This window comes from Stylophora pistillata, chromosome 4 (genome assembly GCF_964205215.1).
Source record: "Stylophora pistillata chromosome 4, jaStyPist1.2, whole genome shotgun sequence".
Classification (NCBI taxonomy): Eukaryota; Metazoa; Cnidaria; class Anthozoa; order Scleractinia; family Pocilloporidae; genus Stylophora; species Stylophora pistillata.
Window position 1 is genome coordinate 28951298 of NC_142522.1, and position 18612 is coordinate 28969909.

Consider the following 18612-nt stretch of genomic DNA (forward strand, 5'->3'; position numbering starts at 1 on the left):
ACGAGTTCAAATTATGGCTGTGGAGAGGACTGCAGGAAGCTTGGTATCAATGCAGTTTATTAATGCCAACAATTATTTAGACACCAGCATTAGTTACTAAGTATCCCATTTCAACCCACATATCCAAAAAAATAACTCTTGCATGCGTAGCATGCCTATGTTTACGAAAGGTGACAAATCTCTTTCAGAGTGAGCTACAGTACCTTCGATTGACTCAGCTGCTGTCAGATATGTTCGCGAAGACACGGTCCATGACCAGGAAAATTCGAAAACACTTTTTTAAGTGCTCTTCTAACCGTTCTCTCTTTTTCTTGTACCTATTTCCTTCAGAAGAGGAAAAATATGCGCAAGCGATTGCGCGTACTTGTTCGCTTTCCCATGATTACATAATTTGACGCACCAGTGTTCAACTATACAAATAAACCTACGGTTGCCGGTACTCGTTCTTATTTGATCTTTAATAAAGGCGTTCAAAGGCGAAACAACAATAACAATTGGACGAAATGCAAGGAAGGTACAGGTCGTTGACTGGTTAACTTCTCGAAGAAGAGTGAAGAAAAAAGATGAAATGAAAGATTTACTGTATCCCGTAAGTAAAACGGCCCTAACATCTCTGTCCGAATAATAATAAATAATAATAATTTACCAATTTATATAGCGCGTATTTACATGTGCTGATCAATAGCGCTTTACAATCAGATGTTTAAGAGAAAGAAAAAATACATTATTGTGAGAATAAAATGAACTATGTTACAAACTATAAAAATACTTCCTAAAAAGATTGGTTTTAAGTCGAGATTTAAAACTTTTAAGTGATGTCACTTGACGAAGCCCCATAGGTAGGCCATTCCAGACTTTCGGAGCTGCTGCTGAGAATGATCTTGCTCCCAATGTTGTAAGCATCTTTCCCTTGGGATGGTACAATAAGAGTTTATCAGTAGACGTAAGTTTGGATAATGAATTCGATTTTATACTAATAAGATCACTAAGATAAGTTGGCGCTAAGCCATAAATACGTTTGAATATATCTCTTCTAAACACTGGACTTGTTTGGGTTTTAAATTGAGGTTACAATACCAACTCCGAGATATAGCGACTTTAAGGCTGCTATAAAACATGGAGACCTGAGCAACGATATCGTCGATTTAAAGAGGACAAAGGAAATGAGGCAAAAATCAAGCAAACAAACGACTCGTCCCTAAGCAATCTGACACTGTTGAAGCTATGTAACCATTATATGTCAAACAAACAGGGATCCAGATTGACTCCCAGGTCTTTGGCAACGGCAGCCGGTGTAATTTCCTTTCCTAATGAAGTTAGACTGAAATCCTCTACTTTGCTGACCATCGCTCCGCTGCCAAAAATAATTAACACAGTTTTGCTAGGGTTAATAAGAAGTTGGTTTCTAAAAGGTCCAATTACTAATTCTACATAAGTCTTCATTTAATTTAGTAATCGCATTTGCCTGGTCCTGTAGGCTGAAATTTAGAATCAGTTTAGTATCATCTACGTAGCACTGGGGGAGCTGTGGCGTGGAATACTCAGAAGATCATTAGTGTAGATACTAAACAGCAATGGTCTCAAAATACTTCCTTGTAGTACTCCACAAGTCATAGGAAGTTGGTCTGATGTACCGACGGATGTGAAATGTAAACTTTACAAAGCCTTTATTGTTCCATATTTTAGATATTGCTCAGCAGTTTGGCACTTTTGCGGGGCTCGAAATGGAAATAAATTAGAGCATCTGAAAAAAAAAGGCGCTCAAGATTGTTCTGGATGAGAAGTGTCTCCACTAACAGGAGCTACTGAGCAAAATTAATTCTAGTGATCTGTATAGTATTAGGTGCCAAGACATGATGAAAATAGTTTTTAAAACAATTCAGTTCGAAACGATGCCGAAGTACATACGAGGTCTTTTTCATATGAGGAGTACTGAATACAACCTACGAGGATCAAGGAAACTTGTTATCCCATGTCAATACAGCCACTTATGGTCTTCACTCCTTCAGATACAATTCTGCAAACATGTGGAACAAACTAACAGAGGACCTGAGGTCATTGACGTCGTTGAAAGAGTTTAGAACTAAAATATGTCAAATTTCTTTCGAACATTAAATTTCCTTTGAACATAAATGCAATTGTTACTTATGTAAATAGTAGTGTAAAGTACTGTATATAATATACGATTCTATTTGTTTTTATATAGTTTATTTACTTATATATTTATTTAGTATAATTTCAGAGCTGAGCAAAGAGTTTCCAGCAATCTGATTGGTCGAGCGGTTCCTTATATGACGCTATATAAACCGCTCCGCGCGGTTGATATAAAATGTTAAACTAAAATGTTACTAAAATGTTATGATTTTAGAGATTTCTCTGTTGTTCAGCCCTGAAATTATACTAAAACAATTATTCGCCTCAGGTTCGGTGAATATTCTCGAATAATCCCCTCGACTTCGTCTCGGGGATTATTCGACGATATTCACCTCGCTTTCGGCGAATAATTGTTAATTATTTACTTAATTTTTTCTTTTTCTCTTTTTCGGAGAAATTAGCTATACAGCTACTCTTGTAAATCCGAGGTGAAATAAAGGTGATGTATATATGTAGGTATGTAGCATTTTGAATTTTAACAACTACGTAGCGCGACTGGAGGTAACTGTGAAACCATTTGATAGCGATAGGTGACAATCCAATATTCTGATGCTTTGATAGGAGGATTCCACGGTCGACGCTATCAAAAGCTTTGCTCATGTCGAGCAGCACAGTGGCAGCAAACATTCGATAACGGCGATCCCGAGGTCTGTTGGGAAAATATCGATACTAGCGAAATCTAACGAAAAGTATCGATGCTTTCGGTACTGGAAGTGACCTGCCCGCGCTTTAACTCACGCCGACAACCGATAATTTAGGGGTCTGTTGGGGAACCGAAAAGACTGGACTCGAGATCGGGCAATAGCACCGCAGAGGGGTGAACAGTAAGGATGGGCCGATCTGACAGCAAAAACAAAACTTACAACAAGACAAAGCGAACTCACGGCAAGACAACCGCAATTTACGGCAACACTTCCGCAATTCACGGCAAAACAACCTCAATTTTTCACGGCGGAAGTGAAATGCCACGGCGGAAGTACGGTGACATAAAGACCATAATATTGATGTGGTAATCCAGTCGTTTTCTTTTCAACCCATAGCTTTCAGTTCGCCGTTTTAAGGTACTTAGGCTCATTTAGATGTGGTGGTTTTTCGGTAAAAACAAACGAATCTCTTCGCAGTCGAAGCCCCTGAAGAAATAATAGCGGACGAGGCCTTCTTCGTCGTCTGCCGGCAACTCCAAGTACTCATCTCCCGCTATAGTTCACAAAAACATATTAAAGCCTGTAATGGAATAGTTATCAGGTTACATCCGCCGTGGCATTGCACTTAAACCGTGGCTCCCCACTTCCGCCGTGAAAAATTAGCGTTGTGTTGTCGTGAGTTGGCATTGTGTTGCTGTGAGTTGGCGTTGTCTTGCCGTGAATTGGGGGTTTCGCTGTGAATTGCAGGGGTTTTGCCGTCACACTTATGGCCCACTGTACGATACTGACTCCAAATATTCGATACCAGCGATACCGAGTTCAGATCGAAAAATATCGATATAAGCGAAGAGTATCGATTCTTTCGATACTACATGTGACTTACTCGCGTCTTAATCTCCCGCGACTAACCGCTGGCAAGTAACCGAAAAGACTCCGGGCTCAAGATCGCGCATGTGCGCATTTTTATACAATGTAGGACTGCTGCAGTGTATCGGTCAAAGTTGCCGTTTCTTCCATTCCCCAGTACAACGTTTCACTGTGAAATAGGACCCGATTTTATTAACTGTAAATGTAAAGTCATTCGGTACAACGGCAACAAACCGTTCACAACAATCCAGGCATTACAAGGACATGTCTGGAGTAAAGCTACCATGCCTGCTTACTAAAGAAAAACCTTGAGCGAGATGAGAAAGTTAGATAATTCTAAAGTATGGCACCTCTGTATGGTCCTGTATGCCAGGGAGTCTCTGAGGTATCGAGTATTGTATTGTATTTAGAGATTTGTACATTGTATAGGTGGGAGAACAATGGGGCACGTGGTCCCCTACTAGGTTCACCCACCGAAATCCAATCCACCCTCCCACCCCAGGGGAGGACATCCATCACACAGTAATCTCGTGCGTGGGGAATTAACGTCTCCTACCCCAACCCTGCAGGAGACGGGACCTCCATTTATTAGTCCCTATCCGAGAAGACTAGATTTTAGTATTGAAGCACAGGATCCATATGGAGTTGGGCACCCGTGTTTGGTTACAACCTACCCCATAGCATCCACAGTGATGACATCATGAACGCTCCACACTGGAACTCTACTGTTTCATTTTACATTAGCAGACTTTTAGTTATTATGTACAATATCTATCATGGAAATAGCATCGAGCCTCTAAATGACTTAATAGTGAAATCCGAGACTCCTTATGACTTAAGAAAATCTTTAAAAGTTAAGGTTCATAGACCAAGAACAGAAATGGGAAGATCTTAGTTTAAGCACAGAGCTGCACTATCCTGGAACCTCCTTCCCGAAGACATGAAGAACTGTTGAAACTTAACTTCTTTCAAGAGAAAACTCAGGGAAAATAAGAGAATTCTGAAATCTATCAGTTTTTCTAAAGCTTCCTGCAGCGTTTCCAACAAATCTGTTGACTTTAAATACTTTTAACATTTACTCCGTATTGTTATTAATATTTATTTCTTTCAATTGTCATTATTTGCATACCCATTTTCGGTTTATTCACTAATTAGGTATTTATTAATTGATAGTTTAATTGATGCAGGTCCACATCAGGACGTAATGTCTTGCCTATCCCTTAACCTGCTTTATTAAATAAACTATGATGATGATGACATTGCGAAAAGGGAAATGGACTCAGAAGTTAGGTGTAGCGTCTCCATAATGCAACTTTAAACAAAATAAAACATGGTGATATCACGAAGATTGTGATCAGTTCGCGAAGAGCAAAACCAGCCTGTTATTCGCCGAATGATTTTCGCCGCCGATATGAATGATATCGTATGAAACTTACATCATAAAAATGCAACAGCAAAGTTAACACAAACAGACTTTGGCGTCCTTTCTTTGTTTGGAAACCCCTTTGTTTCAAGTACAAAGAAAGTCGACGTGAGCTTCAACACAAGTTTCGTTCTTAGGAACACAATTCGCAATTAAACCTTCTGAAACTTATATCATGCGAAAGGTTAGATCTCTAAGTTTATCTTTTGTTTTTTTATGATGCAAAATTAATGGTACGTTCCTGAAGGGCATACGGATCAAAGGGAACATAACCGACTACCTATTATTCATAATTCTAAGTTTGATCCGTTTGCCCTTCAGGCACTCCTAGAGGACGCCAAGTCACTTTCTGCCTAATTTTTCCGTGTTTGCACGCATTATAAATTTCGCATCATAAAAACTAAAAGATAATTATACTTCGAGAACTAACCTTTCGTATGATATAAGTTTCATTTAATTAATTGCGAATCGTATTCATAAGAACGAAACTCGTATTAAAGCTCACGTCGACACTCTCTGTGCTTGAAACAAAGGGTTTACTAAAAAAAAAAAAAAGAAAAGGCCGCCAAAGTCTGTTTGAGTAACTTCGCTGTATTCGTACGTGCTTTTAATTTCGCAATATACTTCGACTTCATAGTACTTTTAAGATCTAAGTTTCAGGCGATATCATTCATATCGGCGGCGAGAACACTCGGCTGTTCGCAAACTGATCATGATCTTCGTGATATCAACACGTTTTACTTCGTTTAAAGTTCCATTATTGAGACGCTACACGTAACTTCTTAGTCTATTCGCCTTTTCGCAATATATTAAATTAGCTTCCATTTGATGTAAGTTTCACGCGAGGCTACACGTAATGGTTAAGTCAAATCGCCGCCGGTGGCTTACGCATACAATTATTTCTAAATATATTATGGTACGCTTGGGCCGCCCATGAAACAACAAGCAGCCATTTACATCACAAAAGCAAGGTAAAGGTTTTCAGTCCTGCCAGGTGCTGTGACATTTCAAGATAAATTACATAAACATATATTCATTATAGACCAAATTATCTTTGGTCTAAATTTTGGACTGATAGCTCCACGTTGGACTCCATTCGCACTAATCGTTTAGACAAGAATATATGACGTCGTTCAGGAACGCAATCAAATACACTTCGTGGAATCTAACCAAGAAAGCTAGTGCCATGTGTTCTGGTTTTAGCTAGTCAGTTTTTCGACATAAGTATGTTCCTGATAAATGCATTCTCAAGACTAAGCTAATAATCCTTACTTTGTTCGAACAATAAACCAGCCAACACTTGGAACGAACATATATTAACTCTAATTAAGTCGTCTCGTCCGAAGTCCTTCCCGAAGTCCTATTCAATAAAACCTTACAGCATTCAAGACAAAATAGAAGTCACATGTATTTCTTAAACGAAGATTAACTTTAATATTAGCTCTTGGCTTCAAGTTTCAGTCCATAAATCCATCTTCGTGTTAAATTGGAAGAGGAAGTCTAAGTCTTCCGCAGCAGGATCCTACGTCTTCCCACCTTTACGTTAAGGTGACTAAGGATGGGCCGATACCGATACCAAACATTTAAAAACGGCGTTACCGACGTCTGATCGGAAAATATCGATACTAGCGAAGTCTAACGAAAGGTATTGATGCTTCCGATACGCAAGGAACCTGCTTGCGTTTCAACTCACGCCGACGACTGATAATATAAGGAGGCGACGAGGAGCCTAAGACTGGACTCCAGATTAGGCAATAGCACCACAATGGGGTGAACAGCAGAAACTTGTGTTCAAAATCGGACGATAGTGTCGAAAATCAGACAGTAGTGTCTGAAATGGGACACTAGTGTCTAAAATAAGAAAACAGTTTCTAACATCGGACACTGGTTTCTAAAATAAGTCAGTGAAGTCTAAAATTAGACTCTAGTGACTAAAATATGATACTGATGTGTAAAACCAGACACAAGTGCTTAGCATGGCTCACTAATATCTGAGATCAGACACGAATGTCTTAAATCGGACAATGCTGTCTTAAATCGGATACTTGCATCTATGATCATACACTAGTGATAAAAATCAGATACTGCACACTAGTGTTTAAAATCACACTCTGGTTTTCAAAATTGGACATTGTTGTCTATTCAGAGTCCATAGGGCACCAATGGCAGAGTACACATTATCGATTTATTGACTTCCAGTGTAAGCAGTGTAAGTGATGATTACCACTTCTAGTATGACTTATGATTTAATAGCTTCGCCAACCGGCAGGGACACCGCAACAGCTTGCGCCAATTACCGCGGACCCAATAAACCCACCCATCCCACCCCAGGGGAGGACATCCATCACACAGTAATCTCGTGTGTGGGAAATTAACGTCTCCTACCCCAACCCTGCAGGAGACCGAACCTCCATTTACTCATCCCTATCCGAGAAGACTAGAACATCTAAACATTTCTCTGATGTTATTGAAAGGCAGCAAATTCTTCTCAATTATTTTAAGACCCTGTGTGTTGGTCCGGCCGGGGCTCGAACCCTCGACCTCCCGCACAACAGTCCAGCGCTCTATCCATTGAGCTAACCGGGTTTGCGGTAGTACATTTCTTTTTCTAACAATAGACTTCCTATGGAAAACATATTTTCGAATGGTATGATTTGTATTTGTACTGGAAAACCCTCCCAATAATTGGAAATAAATACTTGGCCAGAACTTTTTTGCACTGAAAGAAGGGCATTTGACTAGTGTGCAAGATAATAAAAATACAATTGTAGAGAACATATTAAATACTATTTCCTTTATTACATCAACTTTTACCCAACTATTGATCAATCCCCCTTCCCCTTCTTTCAAGGGTTCCACTGTTCAGGGAGAACAGAGTTTTATACCATTTAAAAGAACAGCAAACAATAAAGAGAAGATAAATTCTAAGTAAAACACATTCGATAGACACGCAAAATAATACCAGCCAAAGAATTTCAAAAACTGAATGAAGATATAACTGAGGCTAAAAAAACACTAGTAACCATGATTTATGCAAAGGTAGAAATTAAGATTTAACTCAATACTCCAACAAGGCTACTGAACCAACTTTTACCTACGAAAAATAATATTAACTAATTTTACATCATCATAATACTGGGGTTACTATTACTAATGCCTTACTATTCATCACTTAAAACTTCAAAGAAACATGTGAGAGAAATGTTTAGCTTTGCAAACTACAGCAAAACACTCAGTGGTCGAGATAATTTTTAACTGTCAGGGCATCAGTTGCGAGTTGAGTTCTTGAATTGTATGCATTAATAACCAGCCACTGTATTTCGTGATAAGTCAATACTTGTCATTATTGTGACATTCTACCAAAGTAGCCAAGCAATTGATTCTCAAACCTTAAGATGGCCTTGCTACAAAATTTGACCACAGGTTATGATAAAACTCCTTTGAATCTCTCTAACTCAGTGTTAACTTCTCCTGACAGAGAATCTAGTTTTTTGTTTACTACTCCTGAGAAGCAAGTGCTCAATCAAGATAGTATCCTCTGGTCAACTTAACTCTAACTTTGCTTAATTCTCTTAACCCCTAACACTCTAACTTCAGTATGCAAGTTCTCCCTACTGTTCTCTATGCATATCCCATAGTACTTAAACAAGAATTTGTCTTACAGTTAAGAGCTTCTTCAGTTTGCAATAATTTCTATCATCGTCATGACCTTTATGTTTGATTGAAAAGGGGATCCTGTCAGGGGAAATTAGATGCTCTTCACTCTGACTGTAAATGGTTAAATCCTACTTTCTTGATAGTTTGATGAGAACTCACGTACTCATCCTACTTATCGCTAATAGTGAGTGGATTAAGAACAAAGATCCTTTGCTGAACCACTAGATTCACCATTCATAAGCACTACTGTGTCAGTAATGCGGCTCAAGAGTGCAGCAACTGCAGTCTTATCAACCTTTGCCCAAACCTCACCTGAAAGATAGTCCTCTACACTTTCCTCAGCTTCTTCAGGAGACAGAGATGGGCTGAGCTCTACTGGCATGTGTACAGTAAAAATAATGGCCACATCCTTGTATGGTGCATCTTGATCATCACAATAAGAGTGAAACAGAAGTGGTGAGGAGGCTGGGAGAAGCTCAAGGTGATGGATGAGTGCTACCTTATGACCAGCCTCAAATTCATCCTTCAGCCAATTGTCCATTGTCGCTTTGGTCGTTTCTGAAGGATTTGCTTTCTCTACTTCACCATTAATTCTGATGGGGGTTGTATTATGTTTGGGGCATAGCTTTTCTGCCAGTTTTGTGGCCAGGCAATCCACCCATTCATGTGCTGCTGGAGGTGCCGCCAGTAACAACACCAGTGGTCGTGGGGGATCCTTGTTTCCTAAATGAGCCATTCCACGAGTTCTTAATTTCTTCCAGAACCTGTCGGTCTGATTAGTGAATGACAACTGTAAGTTTTCAACATCATTTTTAAAAAATTGAACTGGTTCAAGGTTACCGTTCATTTTCCTGTAAAGGAAACACCCGATAACTACAGCAATACATGCAACTGCAAGTGTTAGGAAAATTTCCAGAACGGGAAAATGCCTTGATTGCGACTTGGTTCCAGGATCCGTGGTAGAGGGTTTACCGATTTCCCCATCTCCCTCGGTTCCTTGAACTTCTCCCGTGTCCTTCTCGAAACTGCCTTTGATACTGTCACCGTCAGCTCCATTGTCGTTAGGAGGGGTTTCAACGGTTTCCCCTTCTTCCTCAGGGTGACGTTTGACATTCCCTCCGCCACAGTTATATCCACCGTCTCTAGAAGACATCACCTTCGCAAAATTATTCAGTGCAGGAAGACAGAGAGTCTTTCTCAGGTTGTAAAGAATTGTCCGTGCGTACACACAGCGTGCGGTTTTCAGATAAACAAAAAACCTGCTTAGTAGCCACGCATATACATTACTTACTTTAACATGGAAGATCATTGGTCAATTGACAAGAACTAACCAATGAAAATTGCTGAACTAAAAAACGCGGAGGTTCTTTTGAAAACCTTCAAAGCGCTTGATCCAGTCCTGCAGAAATATGGATGAGAAGGGGAAACTTGTGCTGCTGATGACAATTTTATTTGCGCCTCATATCAGCGCGATACTTATTGAAGGTATAGTTGGAGGCGCTATTGTTGCGGGTGGCTATTTTGCGCCCAGGATGTATTGTACATTCGCTGAATGCTGTCGGGACAAGTGGATTGCAGCCAATATAACAGGTTTACAATCAACCCTTCGGAGGCGTATTTTTGGACAACACTTGGTCACCGATACCGTATCTAAGATACTCAAAGGGCATTTGATTAACAAGTCGCCTAAGAAAGCATTGGCGATTTCCTTCAACGGCTGGACAGGATCTGGAAAGAACTTCGTGAGCAAGATAATTGCCGAACACCTGTTCAGGTTGGGATTGGAGAGTGCTTATGTTGATCGGATCATAGCTACCCATGAGTTCCCTCATACGTCCAAGTTAGAAAATTACAAGCGTCAGCTACGTGATCGAGTGAAAGGACATATATCAAAGTGCCCCAGATCGCTGTTTATCTTCGATGAAGTGGACAAAATGCCGCCAGGCCTCATCGATGTGATTAAGCCTTTCTTGGATCACAACCCCCCTGATGAAGGCAAGATCGATTACCGCCAAAGTATCTACATATTCCTTAGCAATGCAAAGAGTGATATTATCAACGATGCTGTTCTAAAACACTGGAAAGATGGAAAGAAACGAGAAGACATCGAGATCGCAGAGATGCAAGAAGTTATCAATCTCGCTAAGAACAGCGGTGGATTTTGGCATTCCTTTCCTGTTGCAAAGAAACTAATAGATTTCACTATTCCATTTTTGCCGTTGGAGAGATCCCACATTAAAAAGTGTGCTAAAGCCGATTTAGAAGAGAAAGGACACCCATTTACAGATTCCATCCTTAATGAAGTAGCAGACCACGTATCATACACTCCAAAAGACCTGAAGGCCTTCGCACGGTATGGCTGTAAAAGAATTTCAAGCATAGTAGACTATGTTATGGGGTGAAGAGTTTTAGGAACTTTGAACTTGAGGCAACAAATTACACTGACATGATGTGAAGACAATTTTTAGGAACTGTATTTTGAAAAAATAGCACTAGCTTACCACACAGTCCCATGGTAGTGACTTTCCAGTTAGTTTGACTGGACCTTTCAAACCTTTAGCTTTAGAAGTCCGATGGATCAGGATGGGGAAAGGGGTAAGTAGAGATAATTATCTGATAGAGGGAATAGCTACATTTATTTGGGATAGAATAAAGTGTCTTACGGAGGATGATGACTTTGTTTAGTTTCTTGGTTGATAAGAGGCATGTTTTGTTACTAAGTGAAAAAGAAATTCCACTGAAAGCAATTGGAGGTATTCTTGGTTAGGCTTTTCACCCACATTTGAGAATTGTGCACTCTTATTTTCCATTCCCTGTGACTCAGCAGCAACAAATCACAAGATGTGCTGTAAGAGTGGGCACCGTTTCTTTACAGTTTCTTTCTTTTGCTAGGCACTTAGCACTGTCTGAGCATGTTTATTTTAAGACAGATCTACTGGTCTTTCATTGGGACGTTACAGTCATTTGCACAATTCTTGATTCTGTCTTACAAGAGATTGTAGTGTCATGAATGATTGTCTTGAGTGCAGTGTCTGATAAATGGACTTTTTTGTGTGACTTTCTTAATCATTTAGGATATTGATGTAATATTATTAGTTTTATTATAACTGGTGGTCAGATAAATAGACTTTTTGAGTGACTTCCTTGATTATTTTGATGTTGATGTAGTGCTATTAGTTTTATTATAACTGGTAGTCAGATAAATAGTCTTGTGTGACTTTCTTGATTATCTGTGATGTTGATGTAGTGTTATTAGTTCTATTATAACTGGTAGTCAGATAAATATACATTTTTGTGTGACTTTCTTGCTTGTTTATGATGTTGATGTAGTATCATTAGTAATAATAATAATAATAATAATAAATTATACTTTTATAACACCTATCCAATGATAGATCTAGCCGCTTGACAAAGTGAGAGGAAATATAAAGTTAATCAAAGTAAATAAACTTAAAATTGAAGTTGCTTGTTTATGATGTTGATGTAGTGTTATTAGTTTTATTATAACTGGTAGTCAGATAAATAGACTTCTTTGTGTGACTTTCTTGCTAGTTTATGATGTTAATGTAGTGTTATTAGTTTTATCATAACTGGTAGTCAGATAAATAGACTTCTTTGTGTGACTTTCTTGATTATTTATGATGTTGTAGTGTTATTAGTTTTATTGTAACTGGTAGTCAGATAAATATAATTTTTTGTGTGACTTCCTTGATTATTTATGATGCTGATGTAGTGTTATTAGTTTTATTATAAATGGTAGTCTAAAGAACCCATACTTTCTCTTTTCTGGTACCATTTTAAGTGCATACTTTAGAAGTGTCAAGAATAAATTGGAAGTTTCTTCCTTTACATTATGGTAACAAGAGCAATGAGAATATTTTCTTAGAAATTATACTTCAACATTGTTGTTGATCAATGCATTCAAGGTGAGGTAAATACAAGAATCAAGCTTACAAAAGTGTTACCAAGCAAACTTACCACAATAATTTCTATGGAAATTTCAAGGCCTGTAACACATTTTCACACATTCAAACATAATTTTCCCCTGGGTGAAAATAATTCTTACAAATGCTATGCACAAGAAAAAATCATGTCAGTTTTGTAATCAAAGTGAGGTGAAAAAATTATTTGCATAATCAATAAGCAGCCATATGCATCACAGAGGCAATGGAATGGGTTTCAGTGCTGCCAGGTGCTTTTACTTTTCAAGCCAGATTACATGAATGTATAATCAATTTAGACGGAGTTGTCTTTGAACTTAAGGAGCACTGAAGTTTAAAATTGAATTGTTTTTTGCTGTTATTCCAACCTCATAGAAATAATTAAGCTCAGCTTCAGGCTGAGTTTGGATACACTACTTCAAATTGAATTTTCCTATAAATAACATGAGAACAAAATAAATACCAAGATTTTATCTTATCCATCTAAAGCTAAATTGAAATTAATCCAAAAATTTATGACTTATGGCTTCAGTTCCGTTCAGTACACTTTGAACCCCATTCACACTAAAGTTTTTTCTTGGAAGATTCACTTGTAATTAGCACATTTTTTCATATGGAAATTTTTGTCACATATTCCCATGGAAATATTTTTCACTTATTCTTATTCCTGAATAATATTTTAAAGCATTGCAGAAGTTAACTGTTTTTGGCAAAAAGTCATATAACTTTGACCATTATTCAGTTTCCAAACCAGTTACTTGTGACAGTAGAAGTGGTAAGACTTCTGCATAGCCCCATATTTTATTAAGGATAAAGTTAATGTCAAAAACATGCCTTTGGTACCACAGCTTTCTTTTAGAATAGTACGAGACTGTGTGGTAATCTTAAGATAAAATTTATGATTAATTTGCCAGACTTAGCTGATGTTTTTAGTCCCCTCTAATTCATCTCTTACCACTAGAATTAAAGCCAAAAAACACAGTTGTCAAAACTGTTATTTAGGGCCAAAAGTAAAAGTATGGATACCATTTTTTTTCTACTTGGAATTTAACTTCTCACATAATCTTTGATGAACTGTACTGCTATTCAGAAAATAGAAGTAAGTGAGAACTCCTACTTTATTTTGCTTTATAATGATTTAGACTAGATTATGGATTACTGGACAGGTATACCATCAGTGTTGACCTGGAATACTAATTTTTGCATTTCAGGTTGACAACAAAATGACTTCCCAAACAAATGAATTTGATCATGTTAAATAACCTGTTTATCAGGATATTTAACATGATCTCCTAAACAGTGCTAAAATGTTAATTTTTCATCCTAAATTTTTACAATGCTTTGTAAATTCTGAAGGCTTCACACATTTCCTTTGTTTCATTTGATTCTTCAAATTTTTCAAATGCGTGATAAACTTGTCATATCATTGATTGGAGAAACACAAGAGTCTTATCTTAATTTTCTAAATACTCAAACCCAAAATAATTACTAAGTATAGATTACAAATTTACTCCCTCTTGCTCTAAATGTAAAACAAATGAAACACAAAGAAATCAGGAACCCAAGCTGATAACTGAAATTCATCATCAGATGTAAAAATTGCAAAGTTCTAACTTCCCATCGTTGAGATTCATAACCTTTTCACTCCCAAGATCTCATTAGTAATTCTCCTAAGTGTCTGGAAAACAATTCTCATGATTATTAATTTGAGAATTTGGTATTGGTTCAACTACAGGGGGCCCATACAATCTGTGTGTGTAGCCGACTGTTGTTCTATGGTGAATGTACCAGATTTACCGTTTGCCTCACTTATAGTGATATATTGCTGTTTATGTACATAAATCATTTATAAATAAACGTTGAATTACTTTACCTGTGGTGTATAGTTGTCCTTTTGCCCCTAAAAATATTTTTTTGAGCGATTTTGAATAAGTCTGAGTTCGTCAATAATGTAATGCCTAAAAGAAAGACAAGGGTGGAAGCCTTGTTTAGAAAGGGTTCAAGCGCCTGAGCAATTTTCCTCCCAAAAATCACATCGCTCCACTTTCAAACTTCACAGCATTAAGGTCAAAAGATGCACAATTCTCTTTGTATCTTCCAATCAAAAATCCATCCAAACACACCGGAGCTAGCCCTTGAAGACAATCAAAATCCCACAGTTTTTGAGTGCCTGGGATTTGTAGCAAGATTCTCATGTGCCAGCCTGAAACCGTCACGCTGATTGCCCTTTTCTGATTAGATGAAGGTATTTTTAATTAGACGACATTATTTTGAATTGATCAACCAGACGTGATGGTTTCTGGCTGGCACATGAGAATCTTGCTATGAATCCCAGGCGCTCAAATACTGTGGGATTTTGATTTTCTTTGAGGGCTAGCTCTGGTCTGTTTGGATGGATTTTCGATTGGAAGGTACGAGGAGAATTGTGCATCTTTTGACCTTAACGCTGTTAAGTTTGAAAGCGGAGCGATGCCATTTTCGGGGGGAAAATCGCTTGGGTGCTTGAACCCTTTCAAAACAAGGCTCCCACCCTCGTCTTTCTTTTATGCATTACATTAACAGCGAACTCAGACTTGCGCAAAATCGCCCAAAAAAACATTTTGGAGGCAAAAGGACAACTATACATCACAGGTAAAGTAATTCAACATTTATTTATAAATGACTTATGTACATAGTCAGCAATATTTCACAACAAGTGAGGTTAACGGTAAATCTGGTGCATTCACTATAAAACAACAGTCGGCTACACACACACACATTATAAGGGCCCATGTGGTTCAACTGATAATCCCCTGATTTTCTTTTTTTTCCTTCTTGTCATAACCTGTCTGCTTGATATTTTATGGACATTGTAAGGAGAAATTCTCTCTTAATCACTCATGGGAGTTAATAGGTTTAATCCAAACTTAAATTCAAGCAGTACACTGTAAATGGAATTTCCATCATCAGTGAACAGCATCCAATTCCTTGTTTTCTTTCTTGAAAATAAATAACTTGATCGCTCAAAAGATTTCTTTGGCGACCAACATTTTCCAACTCTTAATAACAATTCCAGTTTTATTTGCTGACCATGAATTGTCTTGTCTCTATTTCCTCTTCATAAAGGTACTTTAAAAGAATTCCTAGGCCAAACCAAGAGTTCAAATTACATTTACATTAAATTGCATTCCATGTACCACGCGTTATTTGTTCAGTAACGCAGTTTGTTTCACACTGCATGGCAAAATCTTGACTATAACGAATTGCCCCAATAGTCAGAACTAATATAATACTTATAACTACTCTTTGCAGTATACAGCTTCGGTATGATGGACACAGATGACGTTGTTCAGGAACGTAATATAATTACAAACTAATACACTTACATGTAATGGAATCTAACCAAGAAAGCTGCTGCCAAGTGTTCGGTCTAAAAACGTTGAAAACTACGTTCAGAACATTTCATAATTCAGTTTTTCGGCATTAGCATAACATTAAAAATGGGTTATTTTACCCAGCAAATGCATTATCAAGACTAAGCTAATACACTTTATTTCGTTCGAACAATGAACCAGCCAAAACCTGGAATGAACACATTTATAATAAACTCTATAAGTTGTCCGAAGTCCTTGCCTTAGTCCTATTCAGTAAAAACCTTACAGCCTTCTAGATAAAAAAAAGATCACATTTATCTAACATGATGCTTACCTTTAGTATTAACTCTTGACCTCAACTGAGTTTCAGTCCATAAAATTACATCCAAGTCTTTATGCGCTGCATGATTTTACGTCCTCACACATCGGCGATAAGCATGGGCTGACATTCGATATCGGCGATACAGGCGAAAAGATTGATTCTAGCTAAATTCTATACAGCACGTGACTTGCACTCGCTCTGACTCGCACCGACGAGCAAAATTTTGGCTTACTGTAGTTTGCGAAACGAAACGAAACGAAATGAAAAATCTGTAGTTTGCGAAACGAAATGGAAAATTTGTAGTTTGCGAAATAAACAATCTGTAGTTTGCGAAATGAAATTTCCCGGTCAAAATTAAATTATGGCGGGAGATCATCCTGGCGATGACCTTTGCGTAGATTTGCTACGTAGGAGACCCTTGCGTTACATTTTCTAACAAGTCAGGCGAGTCTAACTTTTGGTCGAGCCATCGAGGGTGGAGGGTCGAGGGTCTTATGTCGAGGTCGAGGGTATTTCGTCGAGGGTCCCTTTTTTTGTTTTTCTTTTTCGCAGTCCATGCTCCTAGTCGAGGGTACCTTTCTTCTTTTTCTTGGCAAATAGAAAATACGAGTCATCGCATTGCGTGACACCGGATGTGGACGTTGTTACGAAATCAAGGCAAACTAGTTCTGTTAAAATAAATTGACTTGAGTTCAAATGCGATCTTGAACGTCACGTCCACGTTCGTGGTGGTTTTGTCTACATTTTCAAGCAGACTGCCTCCATGAAAGTATTGACACTTATCAATACAAATGTGGCATCATCAAGGTATATAAAAAGAGAAAAGGCCTTGCTTCCGGTTCGTGTTCGTCACTAAAACACGACGGACAATTAAAATACTTAAGCGATGAGGGCGAGCGAAGTACAAAAAAAAAATATTCGCGAAAGGGAAAATTGGATGAAAAAAAAAATCCATGCACGCCAATTAACCCTAAAAGATATCCATGCTATGGCCAAAAAAATTTTTACGAGAAATGATAACGAAAAAAATTCCCGCATTTCGAAATCTTGTGTCTATAGTCTGACACTTATGCCTAAAATTGCACAGCAGTTTATAAAATCGAGCAAGCGTCTAAAATTGCAAACAGATATCTAATTTGAACATAATTTCCCAGAATCGAGCATTATTATCCATAATCAGACACTAGAATGGACACTAGTGCCTATAATCAAACTCTTTCTAACATTGGACACAAATGTTTAAAATAGGACACCACTTCCTAAAATCAGACATTAGTGTCTGATATTTATGGTTACTAAGACTAAATTGGACACTAGTGACAAAACTGGATACTAGTCGCTTAAATCAGCCACTAGTGTCTAAAGTTGGACACTAGTTTCTAAAATTAAACACAGCTTCTACTTAAAAGACGACTCTAGTATCTATATCAAACAATAAAGGGTGAAAGTTCCAAAAGAAACTGTGGTGCTGTGCTGGTGGGGGTAACTTGACAAGGTAATTTGGTGATATCAACTTGGTTGAAATTGTAAATTGGCCACCACAACAAGTTAAAAAGCTGACATTTCGAGTGTTAGCCCTTAGTCAGAGCAAAGGTGAAGGGCTAACACTTGAAATGTCATCTTTTTAACTTGCTACAGTGACCAATTTACAATTTCAACCTAGCTGATATCACCAAATTAATCTATATCAAACACTTGTGTCCAAAATTGAGCACTCATGTCTCAAATCAGACATTGGTGTCTAAAATTGAACAGCAGTGACTGAAACCAGAGGCTAGTGTCTAAAATCAGAAACTAGTGTCTAAATCAGACACTAGTGTCCAAAATTGGTCACTAGTCTCTAAAATTGGACAATGATGCCTAAAATTGGATGATAGTGTCTAAAATCAGACAATAGCATCTTAAATCAAAACTACAACAAAATTCTTGAACAGAATAGGTTATCACCAGCCTGCTTTGAGCAGTAATAGGATAGTGTATGCATCATGCTTGTAATTGGATGGTGCTACAGGACAGTTAAAGGGACAGTTTACATATCATGCTGGTGCAAGTGGATAGAATGCATCAAGTGCAGGTGCTTTTGTTACACATTTCACCACAATAACTGTTGTTTTTTGTGAAAACATATAAACAATGTATAGTTTCTTTCTTGAATTTTTTCATAGTTTTGATCATGTGGGGGCAGAGCTTTGTGTCGTCCAATTATGTCTGTAATCATAGGGGTGATAAACAAATCAGACTCTTGCTGTAG

General features: G+C 37.9%; 1 protein-coding gene, 1 long non-coding RNA gene and 1 pseudogene across 2 annotated transcripts; 1 reads left to right on the top strand and 2 right to left on the bottom strand.

The window, feature by feature from the left end:
* Positions 1-439: 439 nt before the first annotated feature.
* On the bottom strand, positions 440-17929 carry LOC111328876 (uncharacterized). Its single transcript, XR_016000658.1, has 2 exons — positions 16374-17929; positions 440-1354 (listed from the first exon to the last, which is right to left on the bottom strand). It is a non-coding gene; the product is annotated as an uncharacterized LOC111328876 (long non-coding RNA).
* On the bottom strand, positions 7868-10002 carry LOC148733231 (torsin-1A-interacting protein 1-like). Its single transcript, XM_088758719.1, has one exon. The coding sequence runs from the start codon at positions 9896-9898 to the stop codon at positions 8939-8941; it is 960 nt and encodes a 319-aa protein (XP_088614845.1). The 5' UTR covers positions 9899-10002; the 3' UTR covers positions 7868-8938.
* Positions 10100-12594, top strand: LOC111328885 (torsin-1A pseudogene; annotated as a pseudogene).
* Positions 17930-18612: the final 683 nt, after the last annotated feature.